General features: G+C 42.2%; 1 protein-coding gene across 1 annotated transcript in view; it reads right to left on the bottom strand.

The window, feature by feature from the left end:
- Window positions 1-1,921: 1,921 nt before the first annotated feature.
- LOC126456560 (carboxypeptidase B-like) overlaps window positions 1,922-24,888 on the bottom strand; it is a 247,576-nt gene continuing 224,609 nt past the window's right edge. The window contains exons 6-8 of the mRNA XM_050092306.1: window positions 22,225-22,432; window positions 20,535-20,896; window positions 1,922-3,801 (exon numbers count right to left, since the gene is read on the bottom strand). Coding sequence (XP_049948263.1) covers window positions 3,626-3,801; window positions 20,535-20,896; window positions 22,225-22,432 — 746 coding nt within the window. The 3' untranslated portion in view covers window positions 1,922-3,625. The remainder of the gene's footprint in view (window positions 3,802-20,534; window positions 20,897-22,224; window positions 22,433-24,888) is intronic.

Here is a 24,888-nt window from a genome sequence, read left to right as displayed (position 1 = left end):
TTGTTGTTCGTTTTCTTTTTTCTTTCAGTTTACTTTATTCCTCACAATGTTAAACTTACATGATAAAATTTAAATATATTTAAGCAGTTCAGTTTATATGAGTAAAATTAATATATTCAATTTATTTACTATTACTACCATTGTAAATCATATGGCTATATGTAATCGTTGTACCACACTGGCAAAATTTTGCATGATCTGCCACCGGTCGTGACATAGGTACCTCTTCAAGGAGTTGGGCATTTCAACTGCACCATCATAGTACGTATAACCGCTAGTGAAATACTTTGTAAATAATCCATTACAATTTGAGAAGGATATCAGTGTCCATACTAGCAACACTAGAGGAAAAAAGAGCCTTTTTACCCATTATTAAATCTGTCAGTGGCTCAGAATGGAATTCTATATGCAGCAACAACAATAACTGATCATTTGTCTAATAACATAAAATGCTTGATAGTTAACAATCTAACGCAAAGTCATTTCTCCGGGACAAAACTTAGCAGTCTATAAAAAAAGACTAGTTTTCAAATTTAATTGCATAAATGCACGAGAACTGCAAAATAATATACTCACTAATGTTAAAGCTAATCGTGTACTGATACCTTGTAAACGAACTTGTTCCACATAATTTCGATAGAAGAATCATTCAAATGACACTGCACATGCAACTGATTAATTAACTAACCTTTCTCCGACCTGTGAATAGGCTTACGTAGCCAAGCACAGAGAGAAATAAGGTTTAACGTGAACTATGTAGTTCTGTGTAACCAGACATTTTTCACATACACAAATCCGTTGCAGGAGTGAGAGAAACCGTGACTCACCGAAAAAGTCCTGGGGGAGCAACTGGGGACCGAATCCTGCAAGTCAGAATCGGTAATCTTTCACTAGCATTCTGGGTCATCGAGTGACACACGTACGTATCATCGAAAGAAAAGCAAGAAACAAAATGAAAAACTACTACCAAAGGTCAAGCATGCTTTTCAGACTATAGAAATACTTTCCTTTCACGGGAGAACTAGTTGTGATGTCTCCATTTTTGCGTTATTTCACAGTTGATAGAGACATATTTTAGAATGAATTGAGTGAAAGTTATTAAACTCGTATAATATTTTAGTAATTTCTTTATACCTTTTTTATGGAAACTGAAGGATATTTACATGCTCTCTTACTTGTGTAGGATTAGAATTACCCAGGAATGAGTAGGTAACTTAATGTACTTGTGGGTGACACTCAGTGTGCTTAAAGAAGAATAGGAGTCATTAACCTCACAGATTTTTTTAACAGGACATGGATTAAACACACGTAACGTGTGATAACAGTGCTTCTTTATGTATGAGTGTGTGATAAATATGCTACAGTGTATCTGTTTTTAAGAAGATGGGCAGGATTATTATTTTAGTTTTCAGAAGATTGATCAACAGTGAAAAGCAGAAAATGACTGTTTCTGCCAATAATTGTTAGAACAATAAAAAGTGGTGACCAGGTGACTAGAGGTGCCTTTACATTACTATACATACCACACTGCAATACTTTTTTGTAAGAAACATTACAGAAACCAGTGCTTCTGTTTCTCACCATCAGTCTTGTAGCGAATATCAGGATGGAAACTAGTTTATGTACTCTTACTGAAAGGGTTAAAACTGTAAGCAAGTGATAGAAAGAACCAAAAAGAAAGAGAGTGCACATTTTACAGTACCTGATAATGCACACAAAACGTATACCACACATGAGGTATTCTAAACTGCAGTGAATGCTGAGTTACAAATATGCATGTTGTCAGCCCTAGAATTCACCTGTTGGCACACAGAGGTGAACACACATAAAAGGAGTAAGGTGATAAAACTAAATAAAGGAAGTGTAAACTTTAATAAAATGTCTTTATTGCAATAAATATGTTTATAAATTAATTGTGCGTGATTCAAATCAGTTGGTTGCAGCTGATGAATTCTCTGCTGCATAGGTATTCACAATATAGCATTCATGTGAGAAGAGTATCTCTTTGATCACAAATTACTGAACTGTCGTACTGGATGGTACAATACGAGTACATGTTTAAACACAGCTCATTCAGCTGCCTTAGACACAAAAGACAGGTTGTTTTAGTTTCTCAGAAGAATCTGACTGTAAGACGAGTGATAAACTTCATTCTTACGAAAAATCAGCTCACTTCAAAATACTGTCTTCAGACGTCTCCGCCGTGACGTAAAAGCTGCATAAACCAGTATTTCAGTAGCTGTTACAGCCATTACATATTAAGTCACCTCTATGTTTAACCTAATATTTGGTAGTGCCGTGAAACTTTTGCATTTTCACCCGAATAATCCGATTTAATTGTTTTTTGGCATTTCATTCAAGTGACTCAAGCTAATCTACACAGTTCTGCATTCTTGAGACTGAAATGAGAATTCATCGAACACTGTCATTTTTTAAATATAAAATGGTTATAATGGTTATAAAGGTTGGGATAGGAATTTTCTGCCTTTATGTTACAAGATAGTGTCGATTTTTTGTTTCACGTGCCAAAATCAAGAGCATGCACCTAACAATGCACAAATTAAAACTCACTTGAAGAAATATGCATTTGGCGTTGTTTTTTTGCAGTAGTCCTGAATATTGATTGTTTATTTGTTGTTGAATAACGACGCATTCTGGTCATTTTCTAAAGCCACACCTGTTGTCAGAGATACTTCTATTAAGACGAGTTTTGAATTCACCCTTTCTTTGATGCAGATAGCTTGAAATGGGGGTAAGTATACAACAATCGTAGCTAAACCATTTCTGTTTGAGGTAAATGGTCGACAAGTTTCACAGCAATTAAATTCACTGTCAGAGATCAGCATAGTAGTGATCACATTCTCCTGCATAGGTTTGTTGACACGTAAGACTCTGTCCTGATAAATTTGGACTATTATCCGCGTAATTTTCACGCCTTCATATTGTGTAATATATTTAATCCACCCGATGCTGTTAGAAACATTCTGTTACAAATTATTGAGCAATTCAAATCCTAAGAAGGTTATAAACATTGGTTATGTTGAAAACCCGTGACGTTATTACAGATGAATGTCGTTTAGAAATAAAATGTTACTTACTGCTAATGAAAAACGTTTTTTGTACGAGGCAGCGTTTTGAAGTCCTGGAAATGGAGATGTTATTGTTAAAGGGGTATTGATAATGACGTATGGAAATTTGGTGTATTGAATCTGAGTGTCAGCTCCCAGACATGGACAGCGTTTATCCTGAAGAGACGCTTTTGTTGTGTAAACACTGACTGAGTCTGGAAAAAATATCTAGAAGTCTAGTTTCACTGTTATACTCGTCTGCAAGAGCAGCGACGGAATAGAGACATTGGCAGACTATTCACCGTTTGAAAGAGCATATTATTTAGTATCGTCTACGTTTTCCCCTCATTTGCGTTTCAAACTCTGCATCATCCTAATTTACACGTCATACTGTCCTAATAGCTGTCTTGTAAGTATCGTCTAGTCAATGCTTTGAAGCACAGCAAAATCGACACAGCTGCACATCACATACTTTGCATTCAGTTCAAAACAGAGTCGGACCAGCCTCTGTTCCCAGGCGACTACTCCCTTCTGAGGACGGAGCCAACGGGGCGAGGCTATATTCTGGCGATGACCGCTCTCACGGCGGCCTTGATGGCGGCGAAGGTCTCTCGGCCCGTGGGGATGATCTGCGAGGCGGGCAGCAGGAAGCCGTAGTCGGCCCGGTCCCTCAGCTCCACGGCGTAGGCGTACTTGATGCCCGCCACGCCCTTGGCCCAGTCCTCTGAGCAACCTGCAACAACACCGCAACACACTGTTCATCTGCCTGCGTGTACAAAGCATCTCATGTTGATACTCATGACTATTCCCATATGAGAATAATCCTAATTTGTATACTATAGGCGTCAAAAGGTATCATATAGATTATATAATGGTAATACAGAGATTTAGGAACCAGGTTTTAAATTGTAAGACATTTCCAGGGGCAGATGTGGACTCTGACCACAATCTATTGGTTATTACCTGTAGATTAAAACTGAAGAAACTGCAAAAAGGTGGGAACTTAAGGAGATGGGACCTGGATAAACTGAAAGAACCAGAGGTTGTACAGAGTTTCAGGGAGAGCATAAGGGAACAATTGACAGGAATGGGGGAAAGAAATACAGTAGAAGAAGAATGTGTAGCTTTGAGCGATGAAATAGTCAAGGCAACAGAGGATCAAGTAGGTAAAAAGACGAGGGCTAGTAGAAATCCTTGGGTAACAGAAGAAATATTGAATTTAATTGATGAAAGGAGAAAATATAAAAATGCAGTAAATGAGGCCGGAAAAGAGGAATACAAACGTCTCAAAAATGAGATCGACAGGAAGCGCAAAATGGCTAAGCAGGGATGGTTGAAATGGCTATGAGCACTATGGGACTTAACATCTGTGGTCATCAGTCCCCTACAACTTAGAACTACTTAAACCTAACTAACCTAAGGACATCACACACATCCATGCCCGAGGCAGGATTCGAACCTGCGACCGTAGCAGCCGCGCGGTTCCGGACTGCGCGCCTAGAACCGCTAGACCACCGCGGCCGGCTAAGCAGGGATGGCTAGAGGACAAATGTAAAGATGTAGAGGTTTATCTCACTAGGGGTAAGATAGATACTGCCTACAGGAAAATTAAAGAGACCTTTGGAGATAAGAGAACCACTTGTATGAACATCAAGAGCTCAGATGGAAACCCAGTTCTAAGCAAAGAAGGGAAAGCAGAAAGGTGGGAGGGGTATATAGAGAGTCTATACAACGGCGATGTACTTGAGGACAATATTATGGAAATGGAAGAGGATGTAGATGAAGATGAAATAGGAGATACGATACTGCGTGAAGAATTTGATAGAGCACGAAAGACCTGAGTCGAAACAAGGCCCCCGGAGTAGACAACATTCCATTGGAACTACTGACGGCCTTGGGAGAGCCACTCCTGACAAAACTCTACCATCTGGTAAGCAAGATGTATGAGACAGGCGAAATACCCTCAGACTCCGGGAAGAATATAATAATCCCAATCCCAAAGAAAGCAGGTGTTGACAGATGTGAAAATAACCGAACAATCAGTTTAATAAGCCACACGAATTCTTTACAGACGAATGGAAAAAGTGGTAGTAGCCGACCTCGGGGAATATCAGTTTGGATTCCGTAGAAATACTGGAACACGTGAGGCAATACTGACCTTACGACTTATCTTAGAAGAAAGATTAAGGAAAGGCAAAACTACGTTTCTAGCATTTGTAGACTTAGAGAAAGCTTTTGATAATGTTGACTGGAATACTCTCTTTCAAATTCTAAAGGTGGCAGGGGTAAAATACAGGGAGCGAAAGGCTATTTACAATTTGTACAGAAACCAGAGGGCAGTTATAAGAGTCGAGGGACATGAAAGGGAAGCAGTTGTTGGGAAGGGAGTAAGACAGGGTTGTAGCCTCTCCCCGATGTTATTCAATCTGTATATTGAGCAAGCAGTAAAGGAATCAAAAGAAAAATTCGGAGTAGTTATTAAAATCCATGGAGAAAAAATAAAAACTTTAAGGTTCGCCGATGACATTGTAATTTTGTCAGAGACAGCAAAGGACTTGGAAGAGCAGTTGAATGGAATGGATAGCGTCTTGAAAGGAGGATATAAGATAAACATCAACAAAAGCAAAACGAGGATAATGGAATGTAGTCGAATTAAGTCGGGTGATGCTGAGGGAATTAGATTAGGAAATGAGACACTTAAAGTAGTAAAGGAGTTTTGCTATTTGGGGAGCAAAATAACTGATGATGGTCGAAGTAGAGAGGATATAAAATGTAGACTGGCAATGGCAAGGAAAGCGTTTCTGAAGAAGAGAAATTTGTTAACATCGAGTATAGATTTAAGTGTCAGGAAGTCATTTCTGAAAGTATTTGTATGGAGTGTAGCCATGTATGGAAGTGAAACATGGACGATAAATAGTTTGGACAAGAAGAGAATAGAAGCTTTCGAAATGTGGTGCTACAGAAGAATGCTGAAGATTAGATGGGTAGATCACATGACTAATGAGGAAGTATTGAATAGGATTGGGGAGAAGAGAAGTTTGTGGCACAGCTTGATCAGAAGAAGGGATCGGTTGGTAGGACATGTTCTGAGGCATCAAGTGATCACCAATTTAGTATTGGAGGGCAGCGTGGAGGGTAAAAATCGTAGAGGGAGACCAAGAGATGAATACACTAAGCAGATTCAGAAGGATGTAGGTTGCAGTAGGTACTGGGAGATGAAGAAGCTTGCACGGGATAGAGTAGCATGGAGAGCTGCATCAAACCAGTCTCAGGACTGAAGACCACAACATCAACAGGCGTCAACCACGTTATCTGCTGTTAAATTTATTCGGTCAACTGTTTGAGCGGAACGAAAGCAAGAGTCCCTAGAAATCACACAACTGATTTTTACCCGAATTTTCATAGCCAGACAAAGAGTAGGAAATGGACAGATTGGTCTCAAACTGACCAGCCTAAGGTATAGTTTTGCAAATATAGTTTTAATAAGTTTCCTTTAATTTACGTCTATGGTCACAACCTTTTTGTTAACAGATTACCGGTTTCGGTCTTTAATGACCATCATCAGATCTGTTTCATAAGAACAAAGTCCTAATGTACTGCAGGCATAGTGGCATCGTCAAATGTTAAATACGGAATCAGCACCACCATCGTCAAATACATATAAATAACATTACATGCACCCATATGATGTTATTTATATGTATTTGACGATGGTGGTGCTGATTCCGTATTTAACATTTGACGATGCCACTATGCCTGCAGTACATTAGGACTTTGTTCTCATGAAACAGATCTGATGATGGTCATTAAAGAACGAAACCGGTAACCTGTTAACAAAAAGGTTGTGACCATAGACTTAAATTAAAGGAAACTTATTACATGTACGGGTCACTGTTTTTTCGCGACGATGTTGCAGCTTGTGAAAAGAGAGATTTGATCGCCTGGAACTAATCAGAGTAATTATAATAAACTTAATAAGTGATATGAGGAAAAATTGAAATATTTCAGAAACAGCTGCTGCTAGTTATTACTTAAAAGAAGTATCAACTCCATAAGCTCTACATATTTCGTACACAAAACTTACACTGATGTAGAAACTGTGACATTATTTCCTTCGCGTTTAAGAAATGAAATGAATATCAAATGACGGCACAAACTGATATAGTCTCGCATTGTTCGTGGAAAGAAAGACTGTCAGTATGCCTCTGTGTGGGCTCTAATCTCTCTGATTTTATCCTCATGGTCTCTTCGCGAGATATACGTAGGAGGGAGCAATATACTGCTTGACTCGTCGGTGGAGGTATGTTCTCGAAACTTCAACGAAAGCCCGTACCGAGCTACTGAGCGTCTCTCTTGCAGAGTCTTCCACTGGAGTTTACCTATCATCTCCGTAAAGCTTTCGCGATTACTAAATGATCCTGTAACGAAGCGCGCTGCTCTCCGTTGGATCTTCTCTATCTCTTCTATCAACTAACCCTATCTGGTGCGGATCCCACACCGGTGAGCAGTATTCAAGCAGTGGCCGAACAAGTGTACTGTATCCAGAATGAGATTTTCACTCTGCAGCGGAGTGTGCGCTGATATGAAACTTCCTGGCAGATTAAAACTGTGTGCCCGACCGAGACTCGCGGACTGGCGGAAGTAAAGCTGTGAGTACCGGACGTGAGTCGTGCTTCGGTAGCTCAGTTGGTAGAGCACTTGCCCGCGAAAGGCAAAGGTCCCGAGTTCGAGTCTCGGTCGGGCACACAGTTTTAATCTGCCAGGAAGTTTCAAGTGTACTGTAACCTACTTCCTTTGTTTTCGGACTGCATTTCCTTAGGATTCTTCAAATGAATCTCAGTCCGGCATCTGCTTTACCGACGATTAATTTTATATGGTAATTCCACTTTAAATCACTCCTAATGCCTACTGCCAGATAATTTATGGAATAAACTGCTTCCAGTTGCTGACCTGCTATACTGTAGCTAAATGATAAAGGATCTTTCTTTCTATGTATTCGCAGCACATTACACTTGTCTACATTGAGATTCAATTGCCATTCCCTGCACCATGCGTCAATTCGTTGCAGATCCTCTTGCATTTCAGTACAATTTTCCATTGTTACAACCTCTCGATATACCACAGCATCATCCGCAAAAGCCTCAGTGAACTTCCGATGTTATCCACAAGGTCATTTATATATATTGTAAATAGCAACGGTCCTACGACACTCACCTGCGGCACACCTGAAATCACTCTTACTTCGGAAGGCTTCTCTCCATTGAGAATGACATACTGTGTTCTGTTATCTAGAAACTCTTCAATCCAATCACACAATTGGTCTGTTTGTCCAAATGCTCATACTTTGTTCATTAAACGACTGTGAGGAACTGTATCGAACGCCTTGCGGAAGTCAAGAAACACGGCATCTACCTGGGAACCCATGTCTATGGCCCTCTGAGTCTCGTAGACGAATAGCGTGAGCTGGGTTTCACACGATCGTCTTTTTCGAAACCCATGCTGATTCCTACAGAGTAGATTTCTAGTCTCCTGAAAAGTCATTATACTCGAACATAATACGTGTTCCAAAATTCTACAACTGATCGGCTTTACAGATGTAGGTCTATATTCTGCACATCTGTTCGACGTCCCTTCTTGAAAACGGGGATGACCTGTGCCCTTTTCCAATCTTTTGGAACGCTACGCTCTTTTGGAGACCTACGGTACACCGCTGCAAGAAGGGGGGCCAGTTCTTTCGCGTACTCTGTGTAAAATTGAACTGGTATCCCATCAGGTCCAGCGGCCTTTCCTCTTTTGGGCGATTTTAATTGTTTTTCTATCCCTCTGTCATCTGTTTCGATATCTACCATTTTGTCATCTGTACGACAATCTAGAGAAGGAAGTACAGTGCAGTCTTCCTCTGTGAAACAGGTTTGGAAAAATTATCCTCCGACATGCACTGTGGTTTGCGAGTGCACGGGTATAGGTTTTCCATCGTATTTCAGGCACGCTTCTGGAGCAGTAAATTTCCTATCGTTCCCAAATACGATGAAGGAAAAAATAACTGCCTGCACTCTGTAATAACGGGGGTCATTGTTACCATGGTAAAATGTATCCTGTGACAGAGAGAAATGCAAAGCTCTTTTACGTTATTTTACTTATTTTTGTGGCCATCAGATTCGAGTATGGAGACTTTACAGAAAGCACGCGCTTCGTTACTAAATAAAATTGATCAAGTGTCTAATATGAACACGTGTCTCTTATACTTTTCAACGATTAAAGTTTCGCAATCGTAAACAGGAAATTGTCAAAAATTCAAATGGCTCTGAGCACTTTGGGACTTAACAGCTGAGGTCATCAGCCCCTAGACTTAGAACTACTTAAACCTAACTAACCTAAGGACATCACACACACATCCATGCCAGAGGCAGGATTCGAACCTGCGACTTTAGCGGTCGCGCGGTTCCAGACTGAAGCGCCTAACCGCTCGGCCACACCGACCGGCTGGAAATGTCACTTTGAAGTAATAACAGCGCAGATTAATAATATAACTTCTTTTTTTATCCTTTAGTCACGTAACACGTTCCCTAACAATGCCTACGCCCATCCACTAATGTATCAACAGTTACGCTCATTTTACATTCATGTTGAAGTAACCGTGCTGCGTTGTACTCCACGCTAGTTTAGCAGGTAATTACTGATCGCTGAAGCCTTTTTGTAACTGTTTAAACAGGATTATGTTCAACTCCTTGAAGTTAATGAGCGACAACCACAACGCTGTTTTTTGCTCAGATTTCTTAAATAATCCTGCGCACCTTTCCGCGTAAGAGACCGAATCATAAACCACTTTCACCCCACTTGTTATCTGAGCTGTTCCCTAGTTTTTAGTCTGGAGACTGGTCTGATGCAGTTCTTAATGCTAGGCTGTTCTGTGTACGTTTCTTCATTTCTTCATTCTTCAGTACATACGTGTTTTCAGGTATCACATATTGATTACTATGCCTAATACTATTGTTATTACGTACTGTTACTTATTACGCGCATTTTAATTCTAATTCACTGAAGATGCCTGATTGGATACATGCGAGGACGTGAATCCTATAGGCTCGCCATGTGAAATAAATGAAATAAGTAGATTTACATGCAGTTTGAACATACTTCTCTTGATCACAAGAGCGTTTTTCGCTGTTATCAGTTTACATTTTATATCCTCTTTACTTTTGTTCATTGTCACTTATTTCACTGTCCAAATAGGAAAACTAATCTACCACCTGTATCGATTGATTTCATAGCCTAATTCTTCTAGCATCACTTGCATTAATTCGACTATTCTCTGCTATCCTTTTTCAATTTTATTGATGTTCATCTAATAACTTATTTTCAAGACACTATTCAGTCCATTCAAATGATTTTCCAGGTTCTATAGCTTCTGTGGCACGCAGTCAACACGAATTTAGACAACATCGTTCTTGTGAAACGCAACTAGCTCTTTATTCACACGAAGTGTTGAGGGCTATTGACAAGGGATTACAAATTCATCCTATATTACTAAACTCTGAGAAAGCTTTTGACTTTGCCACACAAGCATGTACTGAAATTGCGTGCTCATGGGATATCGTCTCAGTTATGTGACTGGATTAGTGATTTCCTGTCAGAGAGGTCACAGTTCCTAGTAGCTCACGGAAAGTCAGCAAGTAGAACAGAAGTGATTTCTGGCGTTCTCCAAGCTAGTGTTATAGGCCCTCTGCTGTTCCTTATCTATATAAACAATTTAAGGAGATAATCTGAACAGCAGTCTTAAATTGTTTGCAGGTGATGCTGTCGTTCATCGTCTAATAAAGTCATCAGAAGATCAAAACAAATTGGAAAAAGATTTAGAAAAGATATCTGTATGGTGCGAAAATTGGCAATTGAATCTAAATAATGATAAGTGTGAGGTCATCCACATGAGTGTTACAAGGAGTGCGTTAAATTTCGGTTACACAATAAATCAGTCAAATCTAAAGGCCGTAAATTCAAACACCTAGCAATTACAATTACGAACAACTTAAATTGGAAAGGACACACAGAAAATGTTGTGAGGAAAGCAAAGCAAAGACTGTGTTTTATTGGCAGAACACTAGCTCTACTAAAGAGGCTGCCTACACTACACTTGTCCATCCTATTTTGGAGTACTGCTTCGCGCTCTGGGATCTTTGCCACATAGGATTAACGGAATACGTTGAGAAAGTTCAAAGAAGAGCAGCATGTTTTATATTATCGCTAAATAGGGGAGAGAGTGTCATTGAAATGATAGAGGACTCGGGATGGGCACCATTAAAACAAAGGCGTTTTTCGTTGCGGCGGAATCTTCTCACGAAATTTCAATCACTAACTTACTCCTCCGAATGCGAAACTATTTTGTTGATGCCGACGTACCTAGGTGAAAACGGTCATCATAATAAAATAAGGGAACTAAGAGCTCGCCTTTATCTAAAGGCGTTAGTTTTTCCCGCGACCTGTTCGAGATTGGAATAGTAGAGAATTATTGTGAAGATGGTTCGATGTACCCTCTGCCATGCACTTAAGTGTGATTTTCAGAGTATCCATGTAGATGTAGATTAGGATATTATCAGCGCACCATATAGCTTTTAATTTCTCTCTCTAAATTTTAAGTTAGTTCCCACTGGGAACTCATAGACAAGATTACGCTAATTACAGCTCACACAGAGATGTTTAATACATCATTCTTCACTCCATATGCGTATGGCAAGGAAACATAAATCCCAATATGTGATACTGCAGAAAGTATCCTCTGCCATGCATTCAGAGTGGTGTCTTTGGCATGGATGTAGATGCAGAACTGGATAAGGGCTACAACGTAGATCTGAGTGCATGTAGTCAGTCTTGCAAAGATATATTTCTTTACACAAATTTTTGTCAGAAAGTAGTAGATATTGCAATTAAGAGACAAGTAATAAAATTTCATTAGAAGTGCAGGATTTCACCACAGGATTGTGGGTAATGAGTGATTTGTCTGTACAGCGTCAGTTGAAATCCTCTGCGATAACTCAAATGCTCCTCTGTTCTGTTACCAAGACGATCTGAACGGCTTGACAAAACACATGAAGCACGCAAAAGGAGAAGAGGAACCAAAAGGAAAATTCTTGGGTTGAGAGGGTGTTTGATGTTATTTCAGTGATTTCAAAATCAAGTCGAATTTACAAAGAAGACGACAGGATGAGCTCACTTATCATTAAGACGTTGCACCTCTTCGGATCTGTATGCATGCCATGATTCTTTGGCAAGGTTGTCACCCAGCTGCTGGACGCTCTCCCGAGACAAACTGGCCCACAACTGTCTTAACTGGTCCTTTATGTCCTGGATACTGGCACTTCGACGAAGCCGACTTCCGAACCTGTCGCACACATGTTCTGTCGTGGATCTGGTGATCCTGCTGGCACAGGAGTACCTCAACACAGGCAGAAAGTGTATGAGTATTGTCCTTACTGGCACGAGGCTCCTGTCGCATGAGAGGCAACAGCTGAGGCCGCAGGATGTCTGTGGCGTACCGTTGTGCGTTCTGAATTCCCTCAGTCACAACTAGCCATGACCTGAAGTCATCTCCGATGGCTTCCCACAGCATGACGCCAGAAATAACATCACTGTGCCTTTACAAAACGTTGGAAGAATGGGACCTATCTCCAGTTCGTCATGATACTCGCTGCCAATGGTCATCTGGGATAGTGCAGAACCTTGATTTATGACTGAACACAATGTGACGACGTTCATCAACAGTTTATGTGTCCCGGACACGGCATCATCGAACGATACCATTTGTATTGCGGTGCATAATGCAGGATGACAAGAATTGTCGAAGGGGGTCCATTAGTGGTTGTAAGCGATTATGATCTGTTCGGTGTACAGTACGGTGATCTTACCTCCTGGTGACCGACTGTGTTGGACAGGAATCTTGACGATGAATGTGCCTACCATCACGTTTCCATGCAGTCCAATATTTGGCCGCTATCACATCTGAATGCTCCACAAATCCAGTTACTGCAGCATTAGACCAGCCAGCCAAATGGAGACTCACAACGATAACAAGACTCTATTCAAACTCTGTCAGTTGCTGATAACGCTGTCTCGCACAAGCACGCAGCACCTCTGTGTCATTCACAATTGTCTCTCAACATCTGATGCTGCTCACACCCTTTATATACTCTACCAGTCCTCGTAAGAACACTAAACACCTAAACAAGAGTAATGCTCTCTGGTGGCCATTCTCCCTCTCACACAGAATTGCAAATATAATCGTTTACACATCCATCGATTGAGTCTACGTGTACGAACTTACAATGATATCCGACTATGTCTCTTGGGTGCACCACTCTTCTTGTCAGTCAGTTTAAATGTGTACGGTACCTCTTTATTAATGTAATCAACAGCCACGTCACTTGCAAGGAAGAAACATCATTCACAACTCGAGAAAGGAGAAAGCTGTACTGAAATGGACCCCATTTTGTTCTTGTGTAATTCTGCATCGGTTTCATATGTCAACTGACTACTTTTCCATTTGGAAATTTCGAGTTATATCCAAGATGACGGCTTACGAAATGGCAGCCATGTTGGTACCAAAACCTCACAGATTTTCGCCTCTCCAATCTCATATTGCTTAGCTGTGAAGCCTGTTTATCCACATCCACGGATCACCCTATACACTACCTGATCAAAAGAGTCTGGACACCCCTATGTAACGCAAAATTGATGAATATGTGTCACGAGAAGCGGACCCGCCAGCATAAAAGGAGGTGAAGAGAATTTTGTTGTTAGTAGGAAAGCAGTAACTGCAAAATGGTTTGATCAGGAAATATCAGTCACTTCGAATATGAAATAGTCACTCGATGCCAGCGAAGTAACAAATTTATAAGTACTATTGCTTGATCAGCTAAAGGATATATCAGTTTCATGTGTGAGTGAACATTGGTTAAAGGATAACCAAGCTTGTACTGCTAGAACAACAGGATTTGAAATTATTAGTAGCTTCTGCAGAGAGACTGCATAGGAGGAACATGCATATATGTTAAGTAAGGAATTGAATGCAAAGAATTTAAGTTCAGTAACGTAAAGTGTTTAAATATTGTGTTTGCAAAATTAAAGAACCCAAAATAACCATTGTTTGCATGTACCGATCCCTATCAGGCAACTTTATGGTGTTCTTGGACAGTGCATAAAGACTCTTTAGCGAAATAAGAAATTTTAAAGAAAACATTATTGTAGTTGGAGATTTCAATGTAAACTTTAACATAACCTGTCAAAATATAAACTGAAAAATTTGCTATATTCACATAATTTATGACCCGCTGTCCGTGAATGCACTAGACTTGGCACTAAAACTACATTTGATCAAATACTTTTTTGACTTGCAAACATTTGATCATAGTGTAGAATGATTGACGCTGGATTCTCAAAAGTAATAAAATTTAGTGTGAATAATGTACTCAGCGCAAATTCCAGGAACAGTGAGAAATACTTCTATAGAAGACGTGTGAATGATGACAATATTAGGATTTTTAATTCATTGTTAAAAAATTCAAACTGGGATTCGGGTAAACATGACAATGCAGATATGAAGTTTAAATATTTTTAGCTTGCTACAAACATAACTATGAAAATGCATTCCCTGTAAATAAAATTAAAGTAAAAACTAGAACTAACGCTTGGATAACACAGGGGGTAAGAAAATCTTCAGAGCAACTTAGAAAGTTAATTAAATCAGGTAGGGAAAATCCTGCTCTGAAACAAATTTATCAGGAACAAAAAATCGCGGGAAACCAACGAAAGGAATGACTCCTGAATTCCGAAGTGCTACCGAAAGTCCAGCTACCACAATGAGTGTCCACATGGAATTATATTGGGTTGCAGTGGTTGAGCAGCTCATATCATGAGGCACGCATTTCTGTAGTCACTGCTGACACTCTTGAGATAGTTCAAACAAGCGAAACCGTCTAGACAGTGAACTACTGTAATGGAGTGGGTTGGGATGATAAACGTACTATATCCTGTTGCAAATCGGTGGAAGGCTCTGGGTTTGGCGAATGCCTGGAGAACCTTGCCTGCCACAGTGTGTTGTGCTAACAGTGAAGTACAAAGGAGGTGGTGTTACGGTTTGTCGTGGTTAGGGCATCATCCCCTTGTTGTGCTTAATGCGGAAGAGCATGAACTTATTTTACAGCACTGTATTCTGCGAACAGTAAGGGAAGGGTTCGGAATCGATGACTGTACCAGAGTGACACTGCATCCTGTCAGAAGGCAGCACCAGTGAGGCAATGGTTTCTGGTCAACAAGATTCCTGAAATGGACTGGCCTGCCCAGACTCCATACCTAAACTTAATGGAACACCTTTGGGATGAGTTAGAATGTCGACTTTGCTCCACCGAGCGAGGTGGCTCAATGGTTAGTATAATGGACTCACATTCAGGACAAAAATGATTGAAACCCACGTCCGCCAATCCTGATTTAGGTTTTCCGTGATTTCCCTAAATCGCTTCAGGCGAAAGCCAGGATGATTCCTTTGAAAGGGCACAGCCGACTTCTTTCCCCAATCTGATGGGACCTCGTTGTTTTGTCCTCTCCCCCAAATCAACCAACCAACCGACATTGCTCCAAGTATGAGATTCCAGAATTACTACCTTCTCTGGTTTGGGCCCTTGAGGAAGAATGGCCTGCCATTGCTCTGTAGACATTCAGACATCTCACTGAAAGTGTCCCCGAGAGAGATGAAGACGTAGTAAAGGATGGGTACACCTCATAAGTTGAAATGTCTCTGTGAAGTAGTTTCATAAGACGCTTGTCGAATTCGGTACAAGTTATTCACTTTACTACCTGATTTAACTCAATTCATGAACTCTTCCAGAAAGACTGAACACTCAAATAAGGCCTATTGAATATTATACGTTTGTTTTAATGTGGGGTTTCGGTTTTGTTTTGTGGGAAACGCTGAGTTGGTCATCGTCTGCTGGGAGCAGACGATGTTGCTTCTCGTTCGAAGGCGAGCACAGGATGACCAACTTAGGTTTCCAATACCTGAACAGAGAGGTTTACGCATCTTAGTCGAAGGCTGTTTTTTTTGTGTGTGCGGTTGCTGACGGAGGACTACGCCTCTGGCAGCTTCCGCTGCACGGGGAGCTAGGTAATCTCGAAAGAGAAACCGGCACTCTTCGGTGAACGCTTAGTGAGTATGGATCGTAGCTCTTAAGGGGGGGTTTCAGGTGATAGGAAGCAGGCTGAGTTAAGACTTCGTTATGTATAACTGTTGAAATACTTAAGAACTTCAGCTTAACTGAAGCGTGTGAAGCGATTTATTATTCCGAATGTGCCATAACTATATTGCTTTAAATGGCGATTTTTGGGTGTTGAGTTGAAAAGTGTGGAAGTTACCTTGTTCATTTTGAACAACAATGTACTAGAATTTCAAACGGTAAATCTGATTAGGAAAAGCTGGTTAGGATCACTTCAACCGTACGTGAGTGTAATACTGTGTCGAAGCGAGTGTGATTTTTAATGATTTTTAATGTTATATTTTGTGGAAGTTGCTTTTGTCTTTGTGTGTCGATTTTTGCCACGTGTTTGGTAATAAATTACCCTTCTGGTCCACCACGGCACCGCAATAGGCTTTAACAGTTTGCTTTTTTAATGAGCTATGATTTCTGCAAGAATATCTGTTCTTTCGTGCGCTTTCTGCAAAGCAGCACAACCGTTTGATTCGGAATGCAGCACGTGCTCTAGTTCGGCCGTTTGCAAGCAGCAGACGCAGTTAGTATGTTGAATAATTATCGCACAACTTCGTGCATTGGTTAAACCTCTGTCCAGAATAGTGCATGTGTAGAATCGTAATGCGAATCTCACTGAGATATTTTTATGGTATTAATGCAAAGGAGATGATAGTATCATTGTCTCCCACCCCCGTTTTTTGTGTTTCTCCTTGCTGTAGTTAAATTGTGCTCTGTTACATTCTCACGTAATTCTTACTTAAATATTTCTAGTTAGGCACCAGTTTTGAGTAGTTAGGATGTGCAACCAAATACTTAGATACTATAAATAATGTACGTGAAAGATAGATTCTGTGGTGTTGCTTCATGGAGTGTTATTTATCTGGCTACTTAAAGAAATTTGCATACTTGTAGTCAAACTATTAAAGTAATTAAACTAATCATTTTCCAGCTCCGTTTTTTTCTAAATGGTTAAGCCGTCGGCACACGGACCGTGCATCCGAACGTTGAGCGTTGAGCGTGCCTAGTTTCTGACGTCATAGCGTGGAATAGCACGTTCGGGAGTCTTTCCGAACGTGCAGAGCAATATCTGGCATGTCAGATATTCTGACCGTGCGTCGAGCGTTGACCAATGAGATGGCACAATGCTACCTACGTCACACGCGCGCCGTCTCCCTTCAGTACAGAGCTATGGGACGCCATATTGGCATTCATTTCAAGCCTATACGTATATATGCCGTTTCTGAGAACCAGAAAATTGAGAATCACTGGGAAACCCGTTGTTAGTTGTGTGATTCGTTCCAATAAAATAATGAGAAACATCATATTTGTGGCAAAACAATTATTGTAACTTGCGTGTTATGAGAGTAGGCTATTTGAAGGCAGTGACACACTGAAGATCCACCCAAAACGCATTGTTCTTAGTACAATTTGTTATAATTAAATTTCAATTAGTAACATAATTATCTACGATTAACGTTTTTAGCAAGGCGTAAGACATTATTATTTAGCAACAAGCTATTGTTGTTGGTTTAACGTAATGTGTAGCGTCGCTGTTCAATAATAAGTTTTTGTTGAGGCGGTGGTTCGCGTCTTAAAAATTCCAATTTTTTCCCAACATTTGCCTTTTCTATTAGGTTCTGATACTTTATTATTAGTTTAATATAAGTATATGCTATAATATTTGATGTTATGTAAATATAAGTTCACCTTTTTTTGAGGAGTGACTTTGTTCGATTGGCTTAATCTATAGGACAGCTTGCGCTACTTGTATAAAGATATTTTGCTCCTTTTTCTTTTACGCTTCGTAATTCACATGTTGCAAAGATTCTGTTACTCAGTAGGAACAGTGATCAACTAAGACTGACCTTGGGGTTTTACTAAAATGTGGGAATGATGAAATAATGTTTATCTTACGCAGAGAAGTATTCCAAATTTGTACCGCACTGTTTGTAATGGACCTTTTATAAGCCTGTGTCCTTATTGACTGGACATGGTACTTTCCTTTTCGTGGACGATGGAGGAAATGTGCGATTTAATAGAGCTAACGTGGTAATTTTACGCGCGCCCTTTGAGTAAACAGTGTGATTTACGAACTAGAAACATCCCTCAGACTGCCGCTGGAGTGCTTTACGATCGCGTATGCCACGTTGGGGCTCACGTACCGTATGCACAAGTCGCATCGTTCCTGAGCTTTCAGCAGCACGTTGAACCTGGCACGCTCAACGTTAACGTTCGACAGCACGGTCCGTGTGCCGACGGCTTTAGGAAGGGCTTGGGCTGGCGGCGACCCCGAATTTCTGAATTTTGATCACTATTTGTGTGAGAGAAGCAGTTAGAAATGCGAGATAACGTATACGGCTCGATGAGAAACGTGGTGAAGATAGTAATACGTTACAAAGTGTACGAATAGTGTCCAGATTCTTTAGATCAGTGTTGTGTACGTAGTTCCGCGTAGTCAGCGCGTACACAACTTTCCCACTAGAGCGCGCCCCGCTAAGCACAACAGCGCAGGCGCAGCGCTCGTCCAACTCCGCACTACGAGATGGCGCTGCCTTAGAGACGCACGAAATTCTGCTTCCGCCGATCCGCGTATTAATATGTAATGCAGCCAATGAGATTGCTACTAACGTAGAACCTTTTCTCCTCGCGGATCACACTCGCGCAGTGATACCTGAACGCGCGAGGTATTATAACGAGTGTGCAGACCTCCGATTAGTCACTCTGCATTTGTCTGCACCAGTCTACATTAGTCTGTACCAGTCTATAGCCAAGTTTCAGTCTGCACCTAAGAAGATTATCATATTCCTGTACATAGCCATGAAGATAAATGTATAGACACTTTGTCAAGTATCAGAGATATGTGAGAATAAGATTAACGTACCAAGAAAAAGGAACTTCAGATTGTCAATTGTAAACAGCATCCAGAATCAAGTTACGTAATATCTATGCTTTTTATTATTTTAATAGTTGAGTGTGAAAATTAATCAAGTTCTGTTTAAAGTTGGTCACCGTCAAACTGCTACTCTAAGCGTGCAAGTGGCATTTCTATCGTCTGACCTAATGGCAGAAGATAAACACGCCACGATAAGACCACAAGACATATTGCTGACACTCGCCTACTTCGTTAGACCGACAAGTCAAATAATATGATGGTGTGTGTACCGAAGGTCTTACAGCACGCACACCACAGTTACATTCTCACGTAATTCTTACTTAAATATTTCTAGTCAGGCACCAGTTATGTGTAGTTAGGATGTGCAACCAAATTACTTAGATACAATAAATAATCTACGTGAAAGATAAATTCTGTGGTGTTGCTTGATGCATGACATGGAGTGCTATTTATCTGGCTACTTAAAGACATGTTCATACTTGTAGTTAAATTATTAAAGTAATTAAACTAATAATTTTCCAGCTCCGATTTTTTTCTAAATTGTTAGGAAGGGCTTGGACTGGTGGCGACCCTGAATTTCTGAATTTTTATCATTATTTGTATGAGAGAAGCAGTTAGGAATACGAGATAACGTATATGGCTCGATGAGAAACGTCGCAAAGATAGTAATACGTTACGAAGTGTACGAATGGTGTCCAGATTCTTTTGATCAGATACCGTTACTGCATCATCTGCAAAATGTCAGAGTATTAAACTTCCTGGCAGATTAAAACTGTGTGCAGGACCGAGACTCGAACTAGGGACCTTTGACTTTCGCGGGCAAGTGCTCTACCAACTGAGCTACGCCCGTCCTCACAGCCTTACTTCTGCCAGTACCTCGTCTCCTACCTTCCAAACTTTACAGGAGCTCTCCTGCGAACCTTGCAGAACTAGCACTCCTGAAAGAACGGATATGCGGAGACATGGCTTAGCCACAGCCTGGGGGATGTTTCCAGAATGAGATTTTCACTCTGCAGCGGAGAGTGCGCTGATATGAAACTTCCTGGCAGATTAAAACGGTGTGCCGGACCGAGACGCGAACTCGGGACCCTTGCGGGCATGTGCTCTAGTAAATTTGGAAGAGGAGACGAGGTACTGGTAGAAGTATAACTGTGAGGACGGGGCGTGAGTCGTGCTTGGGTAGCTCAGTTGGTAGAGCACTTGCCTGCGAAAGGCTAAGGTCACGAGTTCGAGTCTCGGTCCGGCACACAGTTTTAATATGCCAGGAAGTTTCATGTCGGAGTGTTGTTCGCCTGCCCTTAATGTACGGGCAGCAACTGGTGTAGAGGAGAGAGCACTGACCGGCCCTGGGCGCGGCGAGGTCCCTGGCGTGGCCCATGCGGTAGGGCTGGCCCGTGACGCGGGCGGCGGCCTCCACGGCGAGCCGGGCGACGTCCATGAGGTCCTGCGCGTCGGGCGGCGGCCTGCGCGAGTGCCCCCAGGGCGCGAGCCACGCCTGCGAGTAGGCGTGCAGCGACAGGAAGAGGCGCACGCGGCCCGCGCGGTCCGTCAGGAAGTCTGCGGCGGCGCGCGCCTCGGGCTCGCTGAAGGCGCGCGGGCCCGCGAACCGCTCCGAGCAGGGGTCGCGAGACGCGCCCGCGCCGCCCCAGTGGAAGCCCCAGTTGCGGTTCAGGTCCGCCCCCGCGCACTGCCGCCACAACCACCTGCCGCACACACACATACACTCCAGTCATCAGGTCTCTTCTCCAGCGTGGTAGCAGGGGAACATCCCTTAAACACCGAGTAAAGAAGCAATGTATTCTGCTAAAGAGGGTGGTTCAGCGGCCCCTGAGTCTCGGTTTTATGCAACCCGCAACGCCTTCAAATACCACGCGCAAGATTTTCACATTCTCTCGCTCATTGAGTACAGGGTCGCTAATATTAAGAAAGTTCGATCGCACGAAACAAATTTTTGCACTTAGCACTAAATGCACCCCGTTACACATCTATCAGAGATCTCTAGACGCAAACAAATTTCCATAAATTACCGAACCCATCAAAAGCAAATCCAAACTGTTCTTCAACAAAGCTCGCAATTCCTCTTACGCCCCCCCCCCCATTCTTACATAGGCATTCTAACAGAACACGTCACCACAAAATTTCCGAAGATGGCCCCTAAATTTCGTCACCCCAAAAGATGCCTTCATACACTTTACTAGTTACTGTGTGACATTATGAGAATGTGCTTCAGATTTCCACAGCGAAATAGACAACAATATTGTTCTGTCATGTGGAGTTTCTTAAATGACATCGGTGTTGATCTTTTCATAGGGTTATATACCTGCAGATTGTTACTTCTGCACTTCCACTTTTCATGTCTCCTGTTAGTTTCGTTGTTTCCAATGGTGATACATACTCCATAAAGCAACACCTTTGAAGTAGTTACGAAAAACTGAGCACTAAAAACGGAATAAACTTACAGAAACATCCAAAACCTGTAAGACTACACGGCTGATCACACACAGAAAGCCGGTCGAAGTGGCCGACCGGTTCTAGGCGCTTCAGTCTGGAACCGCGCGATCGATACGGTCGCAGGTTCGAATCCTGCCTCGGGCATGGACGTGTGTGATGTCCTTACGTTAGTTAGGTTTAAGTAGTTCTAAGTTCTAGGGGACTGATGACCTCAGAAGTTAAGTCCCATAGTGCTCAGAGCTATTTTTGAACACATGGAAGGACTGGAGACACTTCGATAAGTGTGGCAGAAGTAAGATGTCTCTTGGGCCAAAAATACGGTTTAACTCCTGGCCAATCCTCACTTGTATTTTTTACACATGGTTCAATTTGCAAACAAAGCTTTGAGAGGGAACTTACATCGATTACGTGGCTGTGACCTGTCTGGATATCGTTTCTGGTAAGGACGTAGTGCGGGTTGCATAAAACGCATCGGTAGGGACGTAGTGCGGGTTGCATAGAACGGATCGGTAGGGGCCTCTGAGTCACCCTTAGAACATTGCAGCGAGGTACGTTTGCAGCTGGGGCAGAGGGCACGTACCTGGCGGCGGCCGAGGTGTGCGTGGAGCGGGTCTTGCGCCACAGGCGGTCGGTGGTGTGGCTGTACTCGTAGCCGTCCGGGTTGGCCACGGGCAGCACGAACCACTCGGCGGCGTCGACGACGCGCCGGTTCACCTGATAGTTCTCCACCAGCTGGCGCAGCACGAACAGCGCCACCGCGGGAGACACCCACTCGCGGCCGTGGCCGCCTGCCGGCAACCAAACAGCCAGTCACGTCAGTGGAGAACGCCAAATGGCGGGCGCGACCCGCAACAGTAGCGATTTTAATAACAGCTACAACTCATTTAAACATGTACTTGTTCCATAGGTTCAGTTATAAGTGTGTCACGTGTGTGACAGGATGTTAGTGTAAATGACAGCTACCAAAACATCATGCAATAATTAGACTGACAAGAAACGAAACGAACACGATGTAAAAGAAACAGTAGACCAATTAGACTACTGTAACTAATGTACAACATTTTTTTACACAGTATATCCCTTTTTTAAAATGCAGTATTGCTATTTAATATCAATACGTACGAGGGTGAGTCAAATCAAAACCTTAAATATTTTTTATGATATTATTTATTGTGCACAAGTGGTACAAACCTTTTCAACATAATCTCCCCCACGCTCAATGTAAGTCCTCCAGCGCTTACAAAGTGCATAAATTCCTTTAGAAAAAAATTCTTTTGATAGTCCGCGCAACCACTCATGCACTGCGTGGCGTACTTCTTCATCAGAACGGAACTTCTTTCCTCTCATTGCGTCTTTGAGTGGTCGAAACATATGGAAATCGCTGGGGCAAGGTCTGGTGAGTATGGTGGATGAGGAAGACACTCAAAATGTAGGTCGGTGATTGTTGCAACTGTTGTATGGGCAGTGTGGGGCCTTGCATTGTCATGTTGCAAAAGGACACGTGCTGTCAACAATCCATGACGCTTTGATTTGACTGTAGGCCGCAGATGATTTTTTAGGAGATCTGTGTGTGATGCACTGGTGACAGTGGTCCCTCTGGGCATGTAATGCTCCAAAATGACGCCTTTTTCGTCCCAAAAGATAGCCACCATAACCTTCCCTGCTGTTGGTTCTGTTCGAAACTTCTTTGGCTTTGGTGATGAAGAATGGCGCCATTCCCTGCTCGCTCTCTTCGTTTCCGGTTGGTGGAAGTGAAACCAGGTTTCGTCCCCAGTAACGGTTCTTTGCAAGGGAGCCATCACCTTCTCGTTCAAAGCGCCGAAGAAGTTCTTCACAAGCATCAACACGTCGTTCTCTCATTTCAGGAGTCAGCTGCCGTGGCACCCATCTTGCAGACACTTTGTGAAACTGGAGCACATCATGCACAATGTGGTGTGCTAACCCACGACTAATCAGTAAACATGCTGCAATGTCATTCGGCGGTTTTCCTTCACTATGGCTTCAACTGCTGCAATGTTCTGTGGAGTCACAACTCGTTGTGCCTGACCTGGACAAGGAGCATCTTCCACTGAAGTCACACTATTTGCGAACTTCCTACTCCAATTTAGACTTTCTGCTGTGACAAACATGCATCACCGTACTCAACCTTCATTCATCGATGAATTTCAATAAGTTTCACACCGTCACTACGAAAAAACCCAATAACAGAACGCTGTTCTTCCCTGGTGCAAGTCGCAAGTGGGGCGGCCATCTTTATACTGATACTGCGACGGTATGAGTGCATCTGCACTATGCTGCCACCTACAGGCCATTCTGCATGCTGTTTGTAGCACGCTTACCAACTTACAGGATAACGGCGCGAAATTTCGGCTTGTTATTACAAATTTAAGGTTTTCATTTGACTCACTCTCGTAGAATCGGGTGGGCGATTCTTTTAGTGGACATATAGTACCCCCCCCCCCCCCCACCCATGAACCATGGACCTTGCCGTTGGTGGGGAGGCTTGCGTGCCTCAGCGATACAGATAGCCGTACCGTAGGTACAACCACAACGGAGGGGTATCTGTTGAGAGGCCAGACAAACGTGTGGTTCCTGAAGAGGGGCAGCAGCCTTTTCAGTAGTTGCAAGGGCAACAGTCTGGATGATTGACTGATCTGGCCTTGTAACAATAACCAAAACGGCCTTGCTGTGCTGGTACTGCGAATGGCTGAAAGCAAGGGGAAACTACGGCCGTAATTTTTCCCGAGGGCATGCAGCTTTACTGTATGATTAAATGATGATGGCGTCCTCTTGGGTAAAATATTCCGGAGGTAAAATAGTCCCCCATTCGGATCTCCGGGCGGGGACTACTCAAGAGGATGTCGTTATCAGGAGAAAGAAAACTGGCGTTCTACGGATCGGAGCGAGGAATGTCAGATCCCTTAATCGGGCAGGTAGGTTAGAAAATTTAAAAAGGGAAATGGATAGGTTAAAGTTAGATATAGTGGGAATTAGAGAAGTTCGGAGGCAGGAGGGACAAGACTTCTGGTCAGGTGACTACAGGGTTATAAACACAAAGTCAAATAGGGGTAATGCAGGAGTAGGTTTAATAATGAATAGGAAAATAGGAATGCGGGTAAGCTACTACAAACAGCATAGTGATCGCATTATTGTGGCCAAGGTAGATACGAAGCCCACACCTACTACAGTAGTACAAGCTTATATGCCAACTAGCTCTGCAGATAACGAAGAAATTGAAGAAATG

The sequence above is a fragment of the Schistocerca serialis genome, chromosome 2 (assembly GCF_023864345.2).
Source record: "Schistocerca serialis cubense isolate TAMUIC-IGC-003099 chromosome 2, iqSchSeri2.2, whole genome shotgun sequence".
In the NCBI taxonomy this organism is placed as follows: domain Eukaryota; kingdom Metazoa; phylum Arthropoda; class Insecta; order Orthoptera; family Acrididae; genus Schistocerca; species Schistocerca serialis.
Note: the sequence above shows the minus strand (reverse complement) of the source record. Positions and strands in the feature narration are given on the sequence as shown.